The sequence below is a fragment of the Olea europaea genome, chromosome 9 (assembly GCF_002742605.1).
Source record: "Olea europaea var. sylvestris chromosome 9, O_europaea_v1, whole genome shotgun sequence".
In the NCBI taxonomy this organism is placed as follows: Eukaryota; Viridiplantae; Streptophyta; class Magnoliopsida; order Lamiales; family Oleaceae; genus Olea; species Olea europaea.
Window position 1 is genome coordinate 8,124,175 of NC_036245.1, and position 16,775 is coordinate 8,140,949.

Consider the following 16,775-nt stretch of genomic DNA (forward strand, 5'->3'; position numbering starts at 1 on the left):
TATATGCTAGTGAATGTGCTTCTTTACTAGTTATATGTTCGCTCTTTGTACTAATCTTTTTGTTGAAGGAAAAATGTTTATTTGGTTATGCACATACAAAAACTTGTATAATGGTTTTATCGTTATTACAGTACTATGCTAGTTCACAGTATTGTTGATGCAAGTGCAGGATCTGAGGCCTTCAGTTTCTGAGAGTTTATTTCAAATAAAATCAATAATGACGAGTCATGAGAAGTTACAGTCTTGCTTGAGGAACAAAGTTAGAGAGCTCGACGATGAGAAGGTATGATATTTCTACTTTTGGATATTTGAAAAAAATTGCTCACTTCTGCATAACTGAAGTTTGTCCACATTTCTTGTTGAAATATAGCTTCTTCTTTTCAATCAAGCTTCAGATCTTCGGAGCCAGATAGAAGAATTAAGTTTAAAGGTTCAAACTTCTGTGAGTGCATTTGCTGTAAGTTACCTTACCTTCTTTTGCATGTTTCTTGTCAGCTTAGTCCAATTTTGATACTATCAAATTTTTATTATTTTATTTTTTTTGTAGGAGCTTAGCACGGAACATGAAATGCAAACTTCTGATTTCCTTTCTCAAATTCGAATTCTCCAAGAGGAAATTTTATCGTTATCATCTTGTTCCTTGGCTAAGGAAAAGGAAAGTTTGCGGAAAGATTTGGAGAAAACAAAAGCAAAGTTGAAAGATACAGAATTCAAGCTCAAGAATGCTGTTCAGGAGAAAACAAAGCTGGAGGTCTTATACCTTTCATGTTTTGATTTTCATTTTGTGTTTCATTTGGATCTCACTGTCACAAATGCATTTTACCAATACCAGGGTGAAAAGGCACGTGCTGAGAGAGAAGTTAAACTCTTGTTTGGCCAGAAGGCTGTGCTTGAACGTGATATGAGCAAACGTGATTCTGTTGTTGGTAGGAGGCGTGATTCCGTTATTGATAGGAGCTCTAATGCTTTTGAACATAAACGAAATAAGGGGCTTAGTATGTTGGCTGAACAAGCAATGCAGGTAAGGATTGGTAAATTTGGATTGGCTTATAATAGAATTATAAAAATTCTTGAGTTACATAGTACTGTTGTCTTTGGCACATCAAAGTCAGGGGCTGGTCCTTCATAAAAAAATAAAAATAAAAATAAATAAAAAAGAAAATGTAAAAAAGAAAGAAAGTAGAATTAGTGAAGATGATGATGATCAAAGAAAAATATGTTTGGACGTGTAAGAGGAATAAATCAATGCATGAATGTTTTAAGAAACACGTCTCAATCTTGCGAATCATATTTCCTATTTCTGTAAAAATCAACCATGGCAACAAAGATCAGAAGTATTTGCCTACTTATGAATTTTTTAACGACAATTGTTGTGGACACAAATTAATTATAAACTGTCCTATCTCTGATATTATTTTGGCTTCATCATGAACATTTGATGCTTGTTTAACTTATAATGAGATATCCAGAGCTAGAGTTCTTAGTCAAGAATGAAAATTCTGGTTGTTTTACATAGTTTTTCCGAATAGTTGAGCGATCATGATACCAAGTGAAGTATGCTTAGTTGAAAATGAATGGTCTATGGATGGCATGGCAGCTATACATGTTAAACTCACTTCATTTTATATATATTTTTTCCTTCTAAAAGTTTTTCCCCTTTAAGGTTTGGAGTGGCTTCACTTTTGCACGTTGCATTCCCCTTGTCTGACACTTGTTCAGCTTTGAATTATGCTTTTCTCATTCTTCCTAGATATTATCAATAAATCATTGCTGTTCCTGGACGAAAGTTATTCTATTGCAGTTTTTACTGCTTATAATTGAAACTATATATTTTTAATTTCCTTTTGCTCAGGAGGATTACAAGAGGCTGGAAGTGCTTGCATTCGAGATGGAAGCCACTATTGCATCTTTGGAAGAGCAACTATCAATAGCACATGGGGACAAGGATGTAGCCACTTCGAGATCTGAAACTTTGGCTTCTGATTTGAAAGAGTTGTCTGACGAGTTGTATGATACAAAGTCAAAATTAAGTACCTTGAAGGAAGAGGTTTCAGCCCTTGTAAGGATTTCTTAGTTATCTTAAATTCACATGTTCAGAATTCCTTGTATATGGCTGGAAATACTTGTTTTCGTAAGGCTAGCAGGTTCTGCTGCCTATTTTCTCAATTTTCTCCTATATATTACTTCAGAGTACAACTTTGGACGAATCTGAATTGCAGAGGCAGAAAGTAGAAAGCTCTCTTACCTCTTTGATTGAAGAAAAAGAAGAGTTGTCAATGGTACTGAAAATGAATAGTGTAGTTTCACAAATTCCTGTAGCTTTCGTATTGATTCCTGGTTTTATCCCTCTTTTTGGTTACAGCAACTTGCTGAAGCCCTTTTGACAATGGAGGAGGAGAAGGCATTATGGTCATCAAAGGAGAAAGCTTCAGTTAAAGCCATTGAAGAAAAAACAAAATCATATCATTCTGAGATTGCCTTGTTATCGAAAGAATTGTCAGAGGTGATCTTCCAAAATTATGTAGATTATTTGTTGAATGTTATCTGAAAGTTTATTATTATTATTTTTAGAATTAAGTTTTTGTACCCCGTGAGGCTTTTGTTCTTTAGATGACATTAACATGTGGACAGACAAGTTTTTATGACTAGTGGCCTTGATTGCTCTCTTGGTGGCTATAGTGAGGATCATAAAATGTGTTGAATTCATGTAGTAACCGAAAACAGTTGGTTCCAGTTGAATGAGTTGTATATATCTTATTCAAAAGAGGACAGAGGGAGCCAGTTCAGTCCACATGCAGCCTTCTGTATAATCCTTTCTCGTTGACTTATATGGTTTCATAACTTCAATTACCTTCTAAAAAGATATTCCTAACATTTCTGCCATTTTTGTCTTGTATGTGTCCTGAGCATACATGATTTCAGCTTATCAAATTTTTAAATGAAACTAAAGGTATATACTTCGCCCAATGCTTTCTCTGTTCTGTGTTTAACTAAGTGCTTTAAGGGATTTCTTTGTTGACTTATATGGTCCCATTATATATCAAAAGATATTCTTAACATTTCTCTTTTTTTATTATATGTGAGCGTACATGATTTCAGCCAATTAATTATCACATGTTTTAACTAAACTGAATTGCTATAATTTGCCCAAGGCTTTGTTCTGCATTTATGCTAAGTTCTTTAAGGGATTTCTGTTTCTTTCATTTTAATCCATCATATACATGTTATTTCCTTAAATGTTTCTTTTTGCTATGCTAGAGCATCGTTGACACAATCCAAAAATTTCTTAAAATTGCGATCAGGCTTACCCCCAGTTCAGAAAACAATAGCAGTTGTGCTTCCAAAACCATGTTTATAACATGATGTAAAAATGATGAAAAGCTGACGTTATGTTCTTTTGATTTTTGTAAAATTTTAGGTATTATGTTCATTTACTCTTGCTCAAAATTTGATAAATATTTAACTGGTTGAATTTTAGCCCCTCACCCCCCAACCCCCAATGGGGGTGTTGAAGTAATCATGGAAACTGGTTTGCTAGAAAACCAATGGACATGATAACAGATCAGAAGCCATCCTCGAAAAATTACTAAGTTATATTTAGTGCACGTTTGAGAAATATTATAGTTTTCTTATAATTTAATGGTCAAAGTTAAACATTATTTTTAACCACACACATTTCATAGGGTTTCACAACTTTTACCCATTTGTCCATTACTCATTTCCATCACGTTATACTTTTAACCAAACAAGCACTACTTGAGAGCATAGCCATCTATACAGGAAGTTCTATTTCTTGAAACATTCTTTCTTCTCTCTGCAAATGCCATCTTGTAAGAGAAGGTGTAGAATATTTTATTTGTTTCCATTAAAATTCATTTCAAAAGTTTGTTGTGTACTCTTCATCTTTACTCACTACACGACTATTAAGAAACATCCCCGTGTTTTCTGGCATGGCATGGTTTCAAGTGATCTTTCTAATGAATGAGAGATTTTATATTATTATTATTATTATTTATATTTTCTCATTTTTGCATATAATAGCGAAATGCTTATATTGGTTCACGGCAAGAATTGGCTAATTAAGTCTCACTTTTATAGCAAATAACTTTTGAAAATGATAATAAATTAATAATTATATTTTTTCATGCCCAACTTCTTCCGTATCTCAGAATAACCGCTTGTTTATTTATATTTTCAGTTGTTGGGGGGAGGGTCGAGGTGTGGGGACAAATTTAGTCAATATATGTAGTACCCAATGATTAAAGAGGTTTTCTGAAAATTAAAAATAACAACAATCCACTGATATCAGCTAGAAGAGAGAAACACGTGTGTTGAATACAGTGTTTGTATTTATAATTGCATACAAGTAAATTTTTTTGCATAGTCTGCAAGATGATAGAAGTTAACTACCTTGTTGCATATCTTCTAGTATAAACTCAAACTTCAGATTCCATATAGTTTTCAATGTATTAAACACGGTTTAAATATTGTGACAGCCCTAATTTAATGTTGAGAAAATCACACAACTATATGATTTGTTTGTGCATGACTGGCATGTGATTTGTTCCATTGAGAAAGCAAATCTCATTTGCTTTCTTGTTCATTAGCATAGCTTAATGCTGTTTCTTCGTTGAGAAAGCAAATATCATTTCCTTTGTTGTTCATTAGCATAGCTTAATGCTGTTATTGGTGACCTGAAACTGTAATTTCTTTAGTCCAGGACTAAAATTTCAGACAGAAAATAGTTTATCGAAATTATTAATTAAGTACAAATAAAAGTAGCATCAGTTAGAGTAAATGTTCCTAATAACTTTACAAGATATACTAGTTCATTAAAGTTTATGAGAATTCCAAAATCGTTAATAAGCATTAAGTTCTCTTATCTCCGCTATTATTCATCATCAGAGGCCAATTTTCATATCTCAAAGGAATGACGAATCTTAGTTTGGTAAACATTTTGGCATTTAAGCATTTTTATTTTATCACGAGATTTCAGTTAGTATACCCCAGAACTCTGTACAAAAAGTACTTTACTGCTTCAAGAAGAATTTTTCACACAGTGCTGATTTCTCGTCTCTCCAAAACAGCAAATTGCTAAATCACCTTTTTCCATAGGGATTATAGTGTTTCCAGGCAGTATTGTCTGCTCTGAAGTGTTTACTGAAATGTGTTGTTTACTATGAGTTGTTTTTGAAGTGAGTATTTACTTTTCTATTGTTTGAGAAAGGTTAACTTCCTCATTTTGGGAATAATTTTGTACTATTAGGTAAAGGATGCACTGGAGATTTGTAGAAAAGAATGCAAGGATCTTAGTGTACGGCTGACCATTTCTGAGGAAAATGCGATTTTCGAGAACCAGTGCAGGTTTCTCTCCCTTTTTATCTTCTGTAATTATTCGAAGGATACAAATGAATTGATTTTATCCTATATTACTGGCTTGTTAGAAATATATTAATAAGAAATACTACCAACTTTTGTCTTTGCCCCATCCTCTACATTTAGCCTTGCACTTCTACTCTTTTTTAACAAAACACTTGATTACAGTTCTGAGAAATCATCAGAGATTGACCACCTAAGAAATGAACTAAGGGTTGCTGATGAAATTAGCAAAATGTCACAAGAGGTAATATTGTATCTTCTTTGGTTATTCCTATCGTAGCGTAGAATTTAACTTTAATTGCTTTTACATGGCTGCCAATAATTTCCATTATTGATATTCTGAAATTTACATCAGAACTTAAAGTATAAGGAAACAGTCGAGGAAGTTGAAAAGCTTCAGATGGAATTGAGCGTTTTTAAAGAAGAAAGAGAATATCTTTTAGGCCGGGTACGGGAACTGGATGCAAGAGAAATTCTGACGGATGAACACCAGGTTTACATAATTATATAATTTCCCATTAACAACATGCTTGCATTTTGTTTTTGCAATTGAAAATTGAGAAGTCAAAAGTAATTTTACACTTGCCTAGGGTTTTGCAATAAATACTTTTCCTGTTTTCCTCCCTTATGCAATGCATTAGATTTAAGATGCTGACTAATGATGACACTATCTTCCTGCATCTGGGTTATAACCTATGGATGATGATAATTGATTGTTTTGACCCACAGCTATTGAAGTTAAAGTGTGAACTGGAGGAGCAGAGTGGAAAACTTGCTAATTTGGAGGTCAAGATGCACAATGTAAGGAATCCTGTACCTGATACTTGTCCCTTATTGTTTTGCAAGGAAAAAAATCTTTTCTAATATCGTACAGAACCGCAAGTCACTCATAACTTGCAAAATAAGTCAATCAGATCCCATGTTATTAGGTGGTAATAAAGCCTATTTGAATCGTGACTTTCCTCTTTAAGCTGATAAGCCATTCTGGCAAGTGTTTAGTTGGACTGTGTTATATTTTTTCCAGCAGCTGATGATGTTAAAAGAGCGTCCGGGTTCATCCCCATTTGAACCCAGATATTATGGTTGTCAGTCGCAGCAATTTGATGGTTTTAATATCAAAAAAATGTTTACTCAATATTACAGTTTAACTACTTGTCAGCGGACAACTTCTATTGTCATTGTTATTTCTCCAACTTGCAGCCCTTGGCTCATGTTTGATTGATTCTCTGTCATGCTTCATGTTCATGATTTCAATATATTTCTTTCATGTGATGTAGCATTGATCCTTGTTACCTGTCATAGAATTGATATACTGATTTTGTTTGAATTATAAGAATTAAATTCCACTATTTTCCTACAACTGAGAAAAAATGATTTTATGCTGTATTTAAACAGGATCAAATTAATTATAACAAGGAGAAGGCCAAACTCAGAATGAGACTCAAAGGAGCACAAACAAAATTAGACACATTTCGTGTTAGATACAAGGAGTCAGTGGACGAGTTGGATTACATGAATAGGAAATACGATGAAGCTTCAACTGTACTGAAGAAACAATTAGCTTCGTACGGTATTGAAGTTCTAAATCTCAAGAAACAACTAGCAGCTGTAAAGGGGCCGTGAAATTTCAGGTCTGTCTTTTTGTACATCATCGTCCCTTTTGCAGATTAGGACATGTTTGGTTAGGTAGATTAAATTGCAATTGACAAAATTAAAAAAATAAAATTGTACAATCATGTCTAATATTGTGTATTAAACGTTGCGTCTATATGTTATTATGTATACAGCAGCAGATAAATTCTAGCGTTCTAAACATGAAGCCACATAATTATGGCAAGTGTTATAAGTCTCTTTATTTCAATACCTGAGATGAAATGTGCTGGTAATTTCAGTGGCTTCTTAACAAGGACAAGGCAAGTTGGATTATTCATTCGAATTTATATAGCTGTTTTGGAGGTTAAAGCGAGAACATAATTTTATTTTTATGGTTATGAAGCAGAAGAACGTGTTGGTAAAAAGTAAGCTAATCTTCGTAGTAATTCTGGTGTCTATTTTATGCTATGTTGTCAAGATATCACGTCCAGAGTATTGCGGTGTACCATTCTCAAGTAAGGCTTGGGTTATTAAGCTAAAATTTAACTTTTTAACTTGTAAAAATGACTCTTTGTTGTGAAGAGAGCTTTGAGGCCTAAAGCTGGGCTTGCCAAATGATCAAGTTGGGAATTTGAATTTATTTTGAAGGTTCCTATCAATGGTAGTGTTATTCATAGTCAGCGACTCCAATAATGATCATACGTGACATAATTTTAGCGATTACATCATGGGAATATTTGTAATAATCTTTTTTTTTTCTTCTAATTATTAAGATAATGCCACATTACATTTCTTACATAGAATGACTATTATAATTGGACTATGAATAGCATTATTTCCGAAAAATACCCACTGGCACAAGCAGCTTAAAAATACAAATTATTTGTCAGTTAACCATGAAATTTAGAAAATACTACTAATTTGTTGCATCCAAAAATCTTCGACCTGGATTTGCACTCAGTCCATTTTCTCCCAAATACTACGTTGTGATGACATTTGCTTAGGAAACCAATAACTGCAGCTCCCCCCACCCAATTTTTATGCATTCTGATTGACTACATTTTATGGTCAAGGGTTAAAGACAATACTTCGCAAAAATTTGCATTTCAAATACAACAGACCATTTTCACTTTAAACAAATGAAAGATAAAATATTGAACTAACGTATTTTCCAAGTCATCTTTTTTATTAGTAGTGTTCTAAAAGGTGCGCCTAATCGCAACGCGCATTGAAAACGCCAAGCAAAGGGGGTAGGCGCGTAATTTAGCGATCCAATTTTCATTTTTCAGTGCCCTAATTGAAGAGTGAAGACAATCTCCCAAAGCTCCCAAAAATTCCTCTCTGACTGCAACATCTCGGCACTCTCTTACAGCGGTTGCCTGCTCGATCATCTTCAACAAACAATTTCCAGTTTTTGTATGTCGGTAAGTTAGGCGGAAAATGGGAAACCATTGCTTGTTGAAGAATTAGTGGATTTAACGGTTGAAGAATTTCTAGTTTCCAATTAAAAATTTAACTGTTGCTTGCTTGCTTGGTCGTCTTAAACTCTTTTTCAACTGTTTTTTTTTTTGTTTTTGCCTTTTTGATAGTGAGTTTATACTTTATAATATTGTCTCCATAGTGAGGGTTTATAGAAGTACAGATAATAAAAAATAAAAGAGACAGTGAGATTTTCTCTAGTGAGTTAACGGAGTTGTAAGCCTTGTGGATAATGAAAGAGACACTGGTTGATTCACAGTGAAGTCCACAGTGGAGTTTTTTCATTTTCTCTAATGCACTGTATACTATCAATTTTACCAATTTATTTTTCATATCAAATGGGATTGGTAGGTGGATAAAAGTATCATGAATTTTTTAGTGTATTTGTAATCATTATAGTATTGAATTGATTCACAAATTCGACATCCTTGATCAATATAATGTTTAGTATGTATAATTAATAATTATTAAATAATCTTTTGATTAAAAATTTAAAATAATATTAAAATAAACAAAACGCTTTTTTACGCATTTGCCTTGTCTAATCTTGCCTATCCCTTAGTTTGGGATCAACACATCACCACACATTATGCCTTTTAGAACATTGTTTATTAGACAAGTCATAAAAAAAAAAAAAAAAAAAAAAAAAAAAAAAAAAAAATTGAAGAACTAGCCTCACTAATTCAGTGTTTACAGAAACATTACGAAATGGATGACGACAAATAACTTCAAATGAAATCTTTTGTATCAGTTACTAAAATAAGATTATTAAAGGAAGTCGTAAAGCCCAACAACACTGGAAGTCTGGAAGAGAGAAGTGAATGAAAAATAGAAAATTATAAGCTAAACAAGCTTAACAAATGCAAAGAACAAAAATTCAGAGTCGTCCTTGCACAAAAGGCTCAGAACCTGCACAATCAAGAAGATGATAGAGATCCATGAACCAGCAAAAATATGGCTTTTATTACAGCAAGCAAATAAAGAGTATAAGAATCAACACACATTTTCAAAAGTGCATTATCGTCAAGAGTAATGCCATGTAGCTCCACTGAAATTACATCTCCAATTTAGATGACATTAGATGATAAGCTAAATAAAAATTGAAATTAAATGAATTATTTAATTCCACTTATCATTTAACGCCACATTAAGGTCACCTAGTCTGGAGTTACAATCCTAGTAGGGCTAAATAACATTACTCCATTGTCAATTAGTAATCCACTTAACCTTGATTTAAGTCCCCACGTACTCTCATATCGCTTTTTATATGATCATTAACAAATAATATTCTGGTTACAAATATTTCAAACTTCTCACATGATATGTAGCAATCAAAACCTCAAACAGGAACAATGCATAACTTCTTAAAATCATGTAAATACTCCAAAAAACTTGTTTAGGAACAATATATTTAAAATGATCAAAATGTAAGAAGCCAAATATTAATGCAAAATATACACTACTGAGTTTATTAGCGCCCATAAATGAACACTACAAGGTCCTACAAACAGAACTGTGATTGCATACTTGCACTAAGAAGCGAAGGAAAATCTTCCAAGGCCGTTAAGAGTAATATTCTCCATCGTATCAGAGCAAAAAGCTGCAAGAGAGTACAAGTTCACAAAATCTTCCACTTGCGCTCCACTGCTGTAGTGATTATTGATATGCAGTATGCAGCGCTCATCGGAAATTCAGAAACTGCAACAGACAGATTGTTAGATAGCCATGAAAACTTAGCAGTGTTAAGAGATCTACTAGATGTCACGATATACACGTTAAAACAGGTAAACTAAATACGAAAATCAAGAAAGAGAACACCAGTTATAGTGAATATCTCTGATTGTCATGACAATTATTGTACAACTGTATGAGACTTAAAAAGACTTGTTTCCTTGGGTAGCCAGAGTTGATAACCTATGTACCAATAGCAGCCAGCATAATGGAATCCCAAGTGGATGAATCATCTTCTTTTGAGACAATGAGTTCTTTTAGAGCACACATAAATTCTCTCTCTAGGGTGTAGTATGAAAAATGAGAGTGAAGTCATATGCACTGAAAACAACATTACAGCAGACCCTTGCACTGATGACCACGTCCAAGTAACATACATATTTATAATAATAACCAGATTTTGAAACAACTTGACAAATATTCTACTGAAAAACCAAAAATATAGACAACTTCTATATGGACGCTTGCAGCAGTGATTTAAAATTTCAAAATTTAATGGTACAGATGACAGGATAGAAACTGAAAATTTACTTACTTGATAGATAATCTTCTACATAGTCTTTATCAATTTTCCCATGGGCCATTGCTCCAACCTGTACACAAACCGTTTCACATAAGATACAAGTTTCAGCCAAATAAAAAAATTTGAGGGATCAAAAGCAGGTGTTTGCTGTACCACAAAAACAAGGTCCATGTCCCTCTCGAGGGTACCAACATAGTCATACATATCGACTAACTTTTCAGAACTGTGTGAGAAGCCTGAAATGCAGCAAAATCACTTGATTATTTTAATGGCAACAAAGGAGACAGAAAAAAACACCAAAAATAGAGACAAATATCACCTATTTTACGAGAGTTGATGGGTAAATACTGGGTTACAGGATTCTTGATGACGCGCAAAAGTTTTTCGCCCTTTCCAGCTGCAGTAATATGCAGCTTTTGAAGCAGTTGCACTGCCAAGTATTATCAATATAATTCAATTATTAATGGCACTATTCAATAACAGTTATATTAGATAAATCTCGGATAAACTCACCCATGAGACCAGAGAAGCGCTTATATGTCCTTGGCATACGTGCATGAGGTTTGATTTGAAAGAGAATACCTTGCTGTGTCCTCACATACAAAGCTTTCAATCTCCCACTTTTATTCACACGGCTATCTAAAATTGTCTGGATGGCCTGAAAAATTATCAACACATGGAGTTACAAAGAATAACCTAGACCTGAAAGAATATATCTCCAATAATAAAGCACATATACAATATGTAAGCTATAATTTTAAATTACATGTGCAATTTTTGGTTCACAAAAGGTAGGTAAGGAGAGCAGACTTCTAGGCTAAACTTGGACACAGGCCTCAAGGAATATCACTCTTTAAGATAAGATCACGCAATGGTTATTATATTTCCCTCATTTGGTAATCCAGTAAAATATGGGCAATTGTATAATTATTCAAGATATTAATGATTACCGACAGTATAAGTACATAATTACAATCATATTAGTTATATCTTCAGGAACCTCAGGTCCTCAACAATCGCCTCTCAAGTTCATGAAGATTGGGCACGTGAATATAAGCATCTTCCCTATCCACATCTTCTCCATCCCTACTAAATATGGAGAACAATATATATACATATACATACACACACGCACACAAACACACACACACATACATACATATTTGCTTCTATTTTTCATTTTCATTCTATTTTTTCTATGTTTTCAACCATACCAAAGCAACCTAGTCCCAATTCTCAACAGTAATATTAAACATGTAAAGTTGATAGAAAAAAGTGGCATCCAAAACAGCAGATGAGCTCTAGGTTTGGTGTAATGAGAAGATAGATACAAAAAACCAAGCAGCTCAACTCAATTAAAGCTCGTCCAAGATTGTTGGTGGGGGAATAAAGCCAAGGTTATCATCAGTTAAAAGTTATCAATAGAGAATATTCTATTTCAAGTTCAGCTCGACTTGTTTACTCTCCTAAAACTAGGGCACTAAGATGAGACAATCCCTGACAATTGAGCATCAAAGCAGTAATGAACCCAACTACAGTACAGTACTGTCAAAGATCCAAACATCACTTTTTATCAAAGTAGCAAAATTAAACATCGAGTTAAGAAAGCAGAATCAATAGTCATGGAAAAATAAAGCAAGATATGGACCAAACCTAAAACAAACCTGAAAAGCAATGTCTGGACGATATTCTGCCGGGTTCCGCTTATTCTTCATTAAATAATTCGCATGTTCATCAGAACTTAAAAGCTGATAACTCTGTAAAAACAAAAGAAACTCATGTGAATCAGTCAAGCAAAACTTAACAAAACATATCAAGAACTTCCTGTTTCCTCCATACTACCACCATCTATACAGACCTTTCCAACTTTCCCAATTTCCAGGGACGCCTTCTCGAGAATAAAAATAACCCCAGGCTTTTTGCCTGTATCGGCAGGAACAATGGGGATTCCGGGCATTTCATCAACAACTTCCTCTGATTTCTCCTTCTCTAACTCAGAGACCTCTGTTTTCGCTTTCTTCGGTGACTCAGGCATATCATTGTCATCTAATTGTTCAGATTCTTCTTCTCTATCATACTTCTCTTTCTTCTTTCGCTTTTGTCCCTTCATCTTATACGGTCGCACCATTTTCTATCCTCTTTTTTAGCTGGAACAGTAAGAATGGTTTTTGCTGTACCCTAACCCTACAGATAATACGTCAAACACAAAAACACCAGTTATAATATAAACAAGTAAACAACCGTATGACATTCCTAATTAAGCTCTCAAATTCTAAAATAAACATTGAAAAATTTAAAATTAACAATGTGCCGAGAAGACAAACCGGAATAATTACTGGCTGATATAGAAATACATACACGCAAACACACTATAATTTGCGTCTGCTTCTATAACTACATATATATAATATAAGCATGTATGTAAATTTTATCTGAGGAGAGTTGAGCTACATTCATACCCGGAACTGTGAGACTCTGAGAAACCCTAGCGTTCAATTGGGGAAAACTGTCAGCGAAAACGGAAAAATAATTCTGCTTTGGACCCTGGCCCTTTCCTTGCCCTAAGAGAGGCCCAAATATTCTATTAATTTTTTGATGATAAGCCCAAGACAAGCCCAATACCAAGTCTGGGAAAAGAACCGGGTTCCGTCTCTCTACTTAAAAGGGTCGGATTTCGGATTCTTTTGTAACTGGTCGAAATCGAATCGGTATTCCCGCTTCTATACCCCATAATAAAACTCTTCGGCAGAACAAACTGTACAACCGTTTAGTAAGAGCCATGACCACCAACTCAGAAAACCTTCCACTAATCCACCTCAGTCTGGATGTTGTTGAAACACATTGAAGAATTCATTTTCTAGCTACATTTTTGAGCTTTTTATCTATATATAAGCTCGAAACACCTGAAAAAGGAAAAAATAAATAAATAAAATTGGCGTACCAAAGGGAAAACTTGAAGTCGACCTCCATACATGGAGTGAAATTGTATACAGTGTCTGACAGTCAACGCTCCGCCACCTGAATCCCTCCCGAGAAGCAAAGAGCTCTCCGTAAAAATCCAAGTACAATGGATTGTCTTTTCTTTTGTGAACTATTCTTTCTTGATAAAATGCAGACTTTTTCGTATCAAAATTGAAATATTATCGATCACAGTAGATGTGGCTTGATGCTTACAATGGTTATTTGGAAACATTGTCTTCTTTTAATTAGTTTTGGGATAAAGGTTGGTTTTTGGCTTTATTTCATTTTAATTTACTGGATGCTAATACGCTTTTGAAAGTTTAAAAGAGATTAATATTGATACTAATTTTGCTCCTATTAAGTTTTTGTAAATGATCCGTTTCATTTTGGGTCTACTTCTAGATTAACAGCGAAGAGTGAATTTGATACAGGATTTAAGGTTTGAAAACGTGACTACTAGAATTAAGGCGATCCCTGATGACGAGTATCTCATAGCTTCAGGTGAATTCTAAATTTTGTTTCGTAACTTCTATCTTATATTTTTTTATGGGTGCACCTATGTGAAATAAGGGTTCTTTTTTAACTTCAGGTATTTACCCACCACAAATCAATGTGTATGAGTTGAAGGAACTATCTTTGAAGTTTGAAAGACAATTCGTATCCGAAATCATTAATTTCCAGGTAATTTTTTTTTTTTTTTTAAGTTCTCTAGAATTGGAATTTGATTGAATGAATGTGTTTGTTATTTTTACCTATAAAGTCCTTTTTGCAATTGATTAATTACATTCGAGTAGTCTTTTGTCAAAGTTGAAGAAGACCTAAAACAAAGATTCATCCACTTATCTCTTTATTACCAGTGAAGAAATGCACTGCTTCGTTTGGTCAGGAAAGTGAAAAGGAAGAAAGATGCATGCGCATCAATGGTCCAGACAACTATATTTTATCACGATATTGTTAAAAACTGAACGTTTGAAGTTTTGGTTTCTTTTTAATTATGGTATGAATGTTTATGCATGAATCTCTTAATGGACGTTTTCTTCCTTATTCAAAGTTTCCATTGATTCCTATTCAAGCACGACCATATTGCTTCATGAAGTATTATTTTCAACAAGTTTTGTATTGAAAAATAGACTTCTGTTGAAAGTTAATGAAGTTAAAATTTACTCCTGTTTCACATACTATATATTTTATGGTTCTTCTTATACATAGGTATAATTTTGACCTAGTAGGTACTGGATGATGACTATTCTAAGATTGCATTTCTCTGTGCTGATCGCTCTGTTTGGCTCGCTAAATATGGAAGTCACTATAGTTTGAGAATCTCAAGGTTCATTCTCTTGCCTTTGACAAATATAATATGCCATATATATGTAATTTATTGGTTACCAACTCCCAAAGTCTTTTCTTCTTGGTTTCTATGTTAAAAAAAAAAAAAACGTTTATTGAAGAGTAAGACTTAGAAATTGACAATTCAACATATTTCAACTGCATCATAAACTTTAGTGTGCTTTTATTTAGTGGAAGAACACACTTAAGATTGATTTAGAAGATCTTGAATAACATAATATAATTAAGCAGATTTGCTTATTATGATGCTATTTTTGCTGCTGGTGGCCAAAACATTTTTTTGTATATTGAAGCATGAGCAAGACTTGTACCAAATTCTGTATCATGCAATAGCTATGCAAAAAATTTCATTAGATTTCTATCAAGATGCGTCTCATGGCTAGAGTACGTAGTCATAGTTTGACTGCACTTCTTGTTAAGTAAGCTAACGTAGGTTTAGAGTATGAATTTCCATCTTCTATCGGATTAACTAGTATATTTGCTTTCCTGCCCGCTTTTACCTTTTCGTAATGTGTCATCAGTTTCACTTTGGCTTTCTTATTACTGATTATACAGTATGGGAGGAGACATTGCATATGATTGCTGGTCTTGTGACATATCTGTGTTGTTGCTTCTCCAGATCTATACAAGATAAATTTAGGCCAGGTTTGTCTTGTAGATATCTTCACCTTGTAGTTTAAGAAAAAATATTTCCATTTTTTTCATTTGGATATCTGACTTTGAGAATTGTGGTTGATAATATCATAAGCCCCAATGACTTTACTTGAAGAAATGGAACCCCAACCCCTCTCCACAAAAAAACAAAGAAGAAGGTGCACATAGACTTATTTATAAAACAACCTTTTTTGCAATTTCATTTGATATAGAGCTATCTTTTTCCCAGTCTTCCACTCACTAGGGAAAAAAAGAAAAGAAAAGAAAAGAAAAAGAAAGAGCACACACTGAAAGACCACTACCAACAAATTGAGCTCTACAAGAAACTTTCTTGCATTTCATTCTATCTAGAGCTACCTCTTATGAAAGGCAGATGAAATCAAACTTTTGTAACTACCTCAGGGATATGCATTTTGATTGATCTCTCCATTTTTCATGTACTCCGTGTTATTGCCACTCTTTTGCTGAGCACGGAGTTGGCCAATTTTAGGTATTTGTTTCTAGGAAAATTTAGAAGTTGAAGTTTGGTTTTTTAACCTTTTATATGATAGGACAACGCAATGCTTACAAAAACTAGGAGAAGAGAATGTTGAGACTAGATTAAGATAGTGAACCAAGTGGATTATTGAGCTCTATAAGTTATGAAGGCCCAAACTATTAAAACGTGGATATGTAGAGTTCAAAGAAAATAGATTTAATTAATTGGTTATTATAATGAGTATTTTTTGGATTTGTGTGTGCAATGATGCTTGCAAGTTTTATTTAGCTTTGCATTTCTTTCATGGGCGGAGTTGTGGTTCTTTGCCCCTTGGTTTTGCACCGTATTTGGGTTGATACACATTTGGTGCCAATGAATAAACTTGACCTAATAAAAGAAGATATGAGTTCTATGTTTGGACAGTAATAAAAAAAGTTTACTCTGTTCAATTTATGGTGGTTCTATTGAAATAAGGGTCTACCTTTGGTGGATACACTCTTCTATACTATGTTATTCTTTCTCATTAATATAGGAAATACTTTAAGAATGAAAGGTGAGATTATCTTAAATATTTTCTAGTTAAGCTTTTCAAAGTCAATGATGTTTCAGGGACTTTTCCTCTCCTCACTC

At 33.7% G+C, this 16,775-nt stretch overlaps 2 protein-coding genes across 5 annotated transcripts in view; one reads left to right on the plus strand and one right to left on the minus strand.

Annotated features, from left to right (window-relative positions):
* The window catches only part of LOC111399892 (kinesin-like protein KIN-7O), a 16,992-nt gene extending 9,776 nt beyond the window's left edge, over nucleotides 1-7,216 (plus strand). Inside the window, exons 17-28 of the mRNA XM_023027376.1 lie at nucleotides 143-283; nucleotides 371-457; nucleotides 548-751; nucleotides 833-1,021; nucleotides 1,853-2,059; nucleotides 2,190-2,279; nucleotides 2,363-2,503; nucleotides 5,267-5,364; nucleotides 5,545-5,623; nucleotides 5,735-5,872; nucleotides 6,109-6,180; nucleotides 6,775-7,216. Coding sequence (XP_022883144.1) covers nucleotides 143-283; nucleotides 371-457; nucleotides 548-751; nucleotides 833-1,021; nucleotides 1,853-2,059; nucleotides 2,190-2,279; nucleotides 2,363-2,503; nucleotides 5,267-5,364; nucleotides 5,545-5,623; nucleotides 5,735-5,872; nucleotides 6,109-6,180; nucleotides 6,775-7,002 — 1,674 coding nt within the window. The 3' untranslated portion in view covers nucleotides 7,003-7,216. The remainder of the gene's footprint in view (nucleotides 1-142; nucleotides 284-370; nucleotides 458-547; nucleotides 752-832; nucleotides 1,022-1,852; nucleotides 2,060-2,189; nucleotides 2,280-2,362; nucleotides 2,504-5,266; nucleotides 5,365-5,544; nucleotides 5,624-5,734; nucleotides 5,873-6,108; nucleotides 6,181-6,774) is intronic.
* A 2,588-nt stretch (nucleotides 7,217-9,804) lies between these two features.
* Nucleotides 9,805-13,407, minus strand: LOC111399550 (ribosomal RNA small subunit methyltransferase NEP1-like). 4 transcript variants are annotated; one of them, XM_023026936.1, is made up of 8 exons: nucleotides 13,165-13,407; nucleotides 12,564-12,889; nucleotides 12,370-12,462; nucleotides 11,219-11,363; nucleotides 11,025-11,135; nucleotides 10,859-10,941; nucleotides 10,718-10,775; nucleotides 9,805-10,149 (listed from the first exon to the last, which is right to left on the minus strand). In XM_023026936.1, exons 2-8 carry the CDS (start codon nucleotides 12,831-12,833, stop codon nucleotides 10,070-10,072), a joined length of 840 nt encoding a protein of 279 aa, XP_022882704.1. In that variant the 5' UTR covers nucleotides 12,834-12,889; nucleotides 13,165-13,407; the 3' UTR covers nucleotides 9,805-10,069. The 4 variants fall into 4 exon arrangements, with proteins under 4 accessions (XP_022882704.1, XP_022882702.1, XP_022882703.1 ...); XM_023026934.1 differs by having other exon boundaries at nucleotides 12,564-12,883; nucleotides 13,165-13,263; XM_023026935.1 differs by having other exon boundaries at nucleotides 12,564-12,883; nucleotides 13,030-13,174.
* Nucleotides 13,408-16,775: the final 3,368 nt, after the last annotated feature.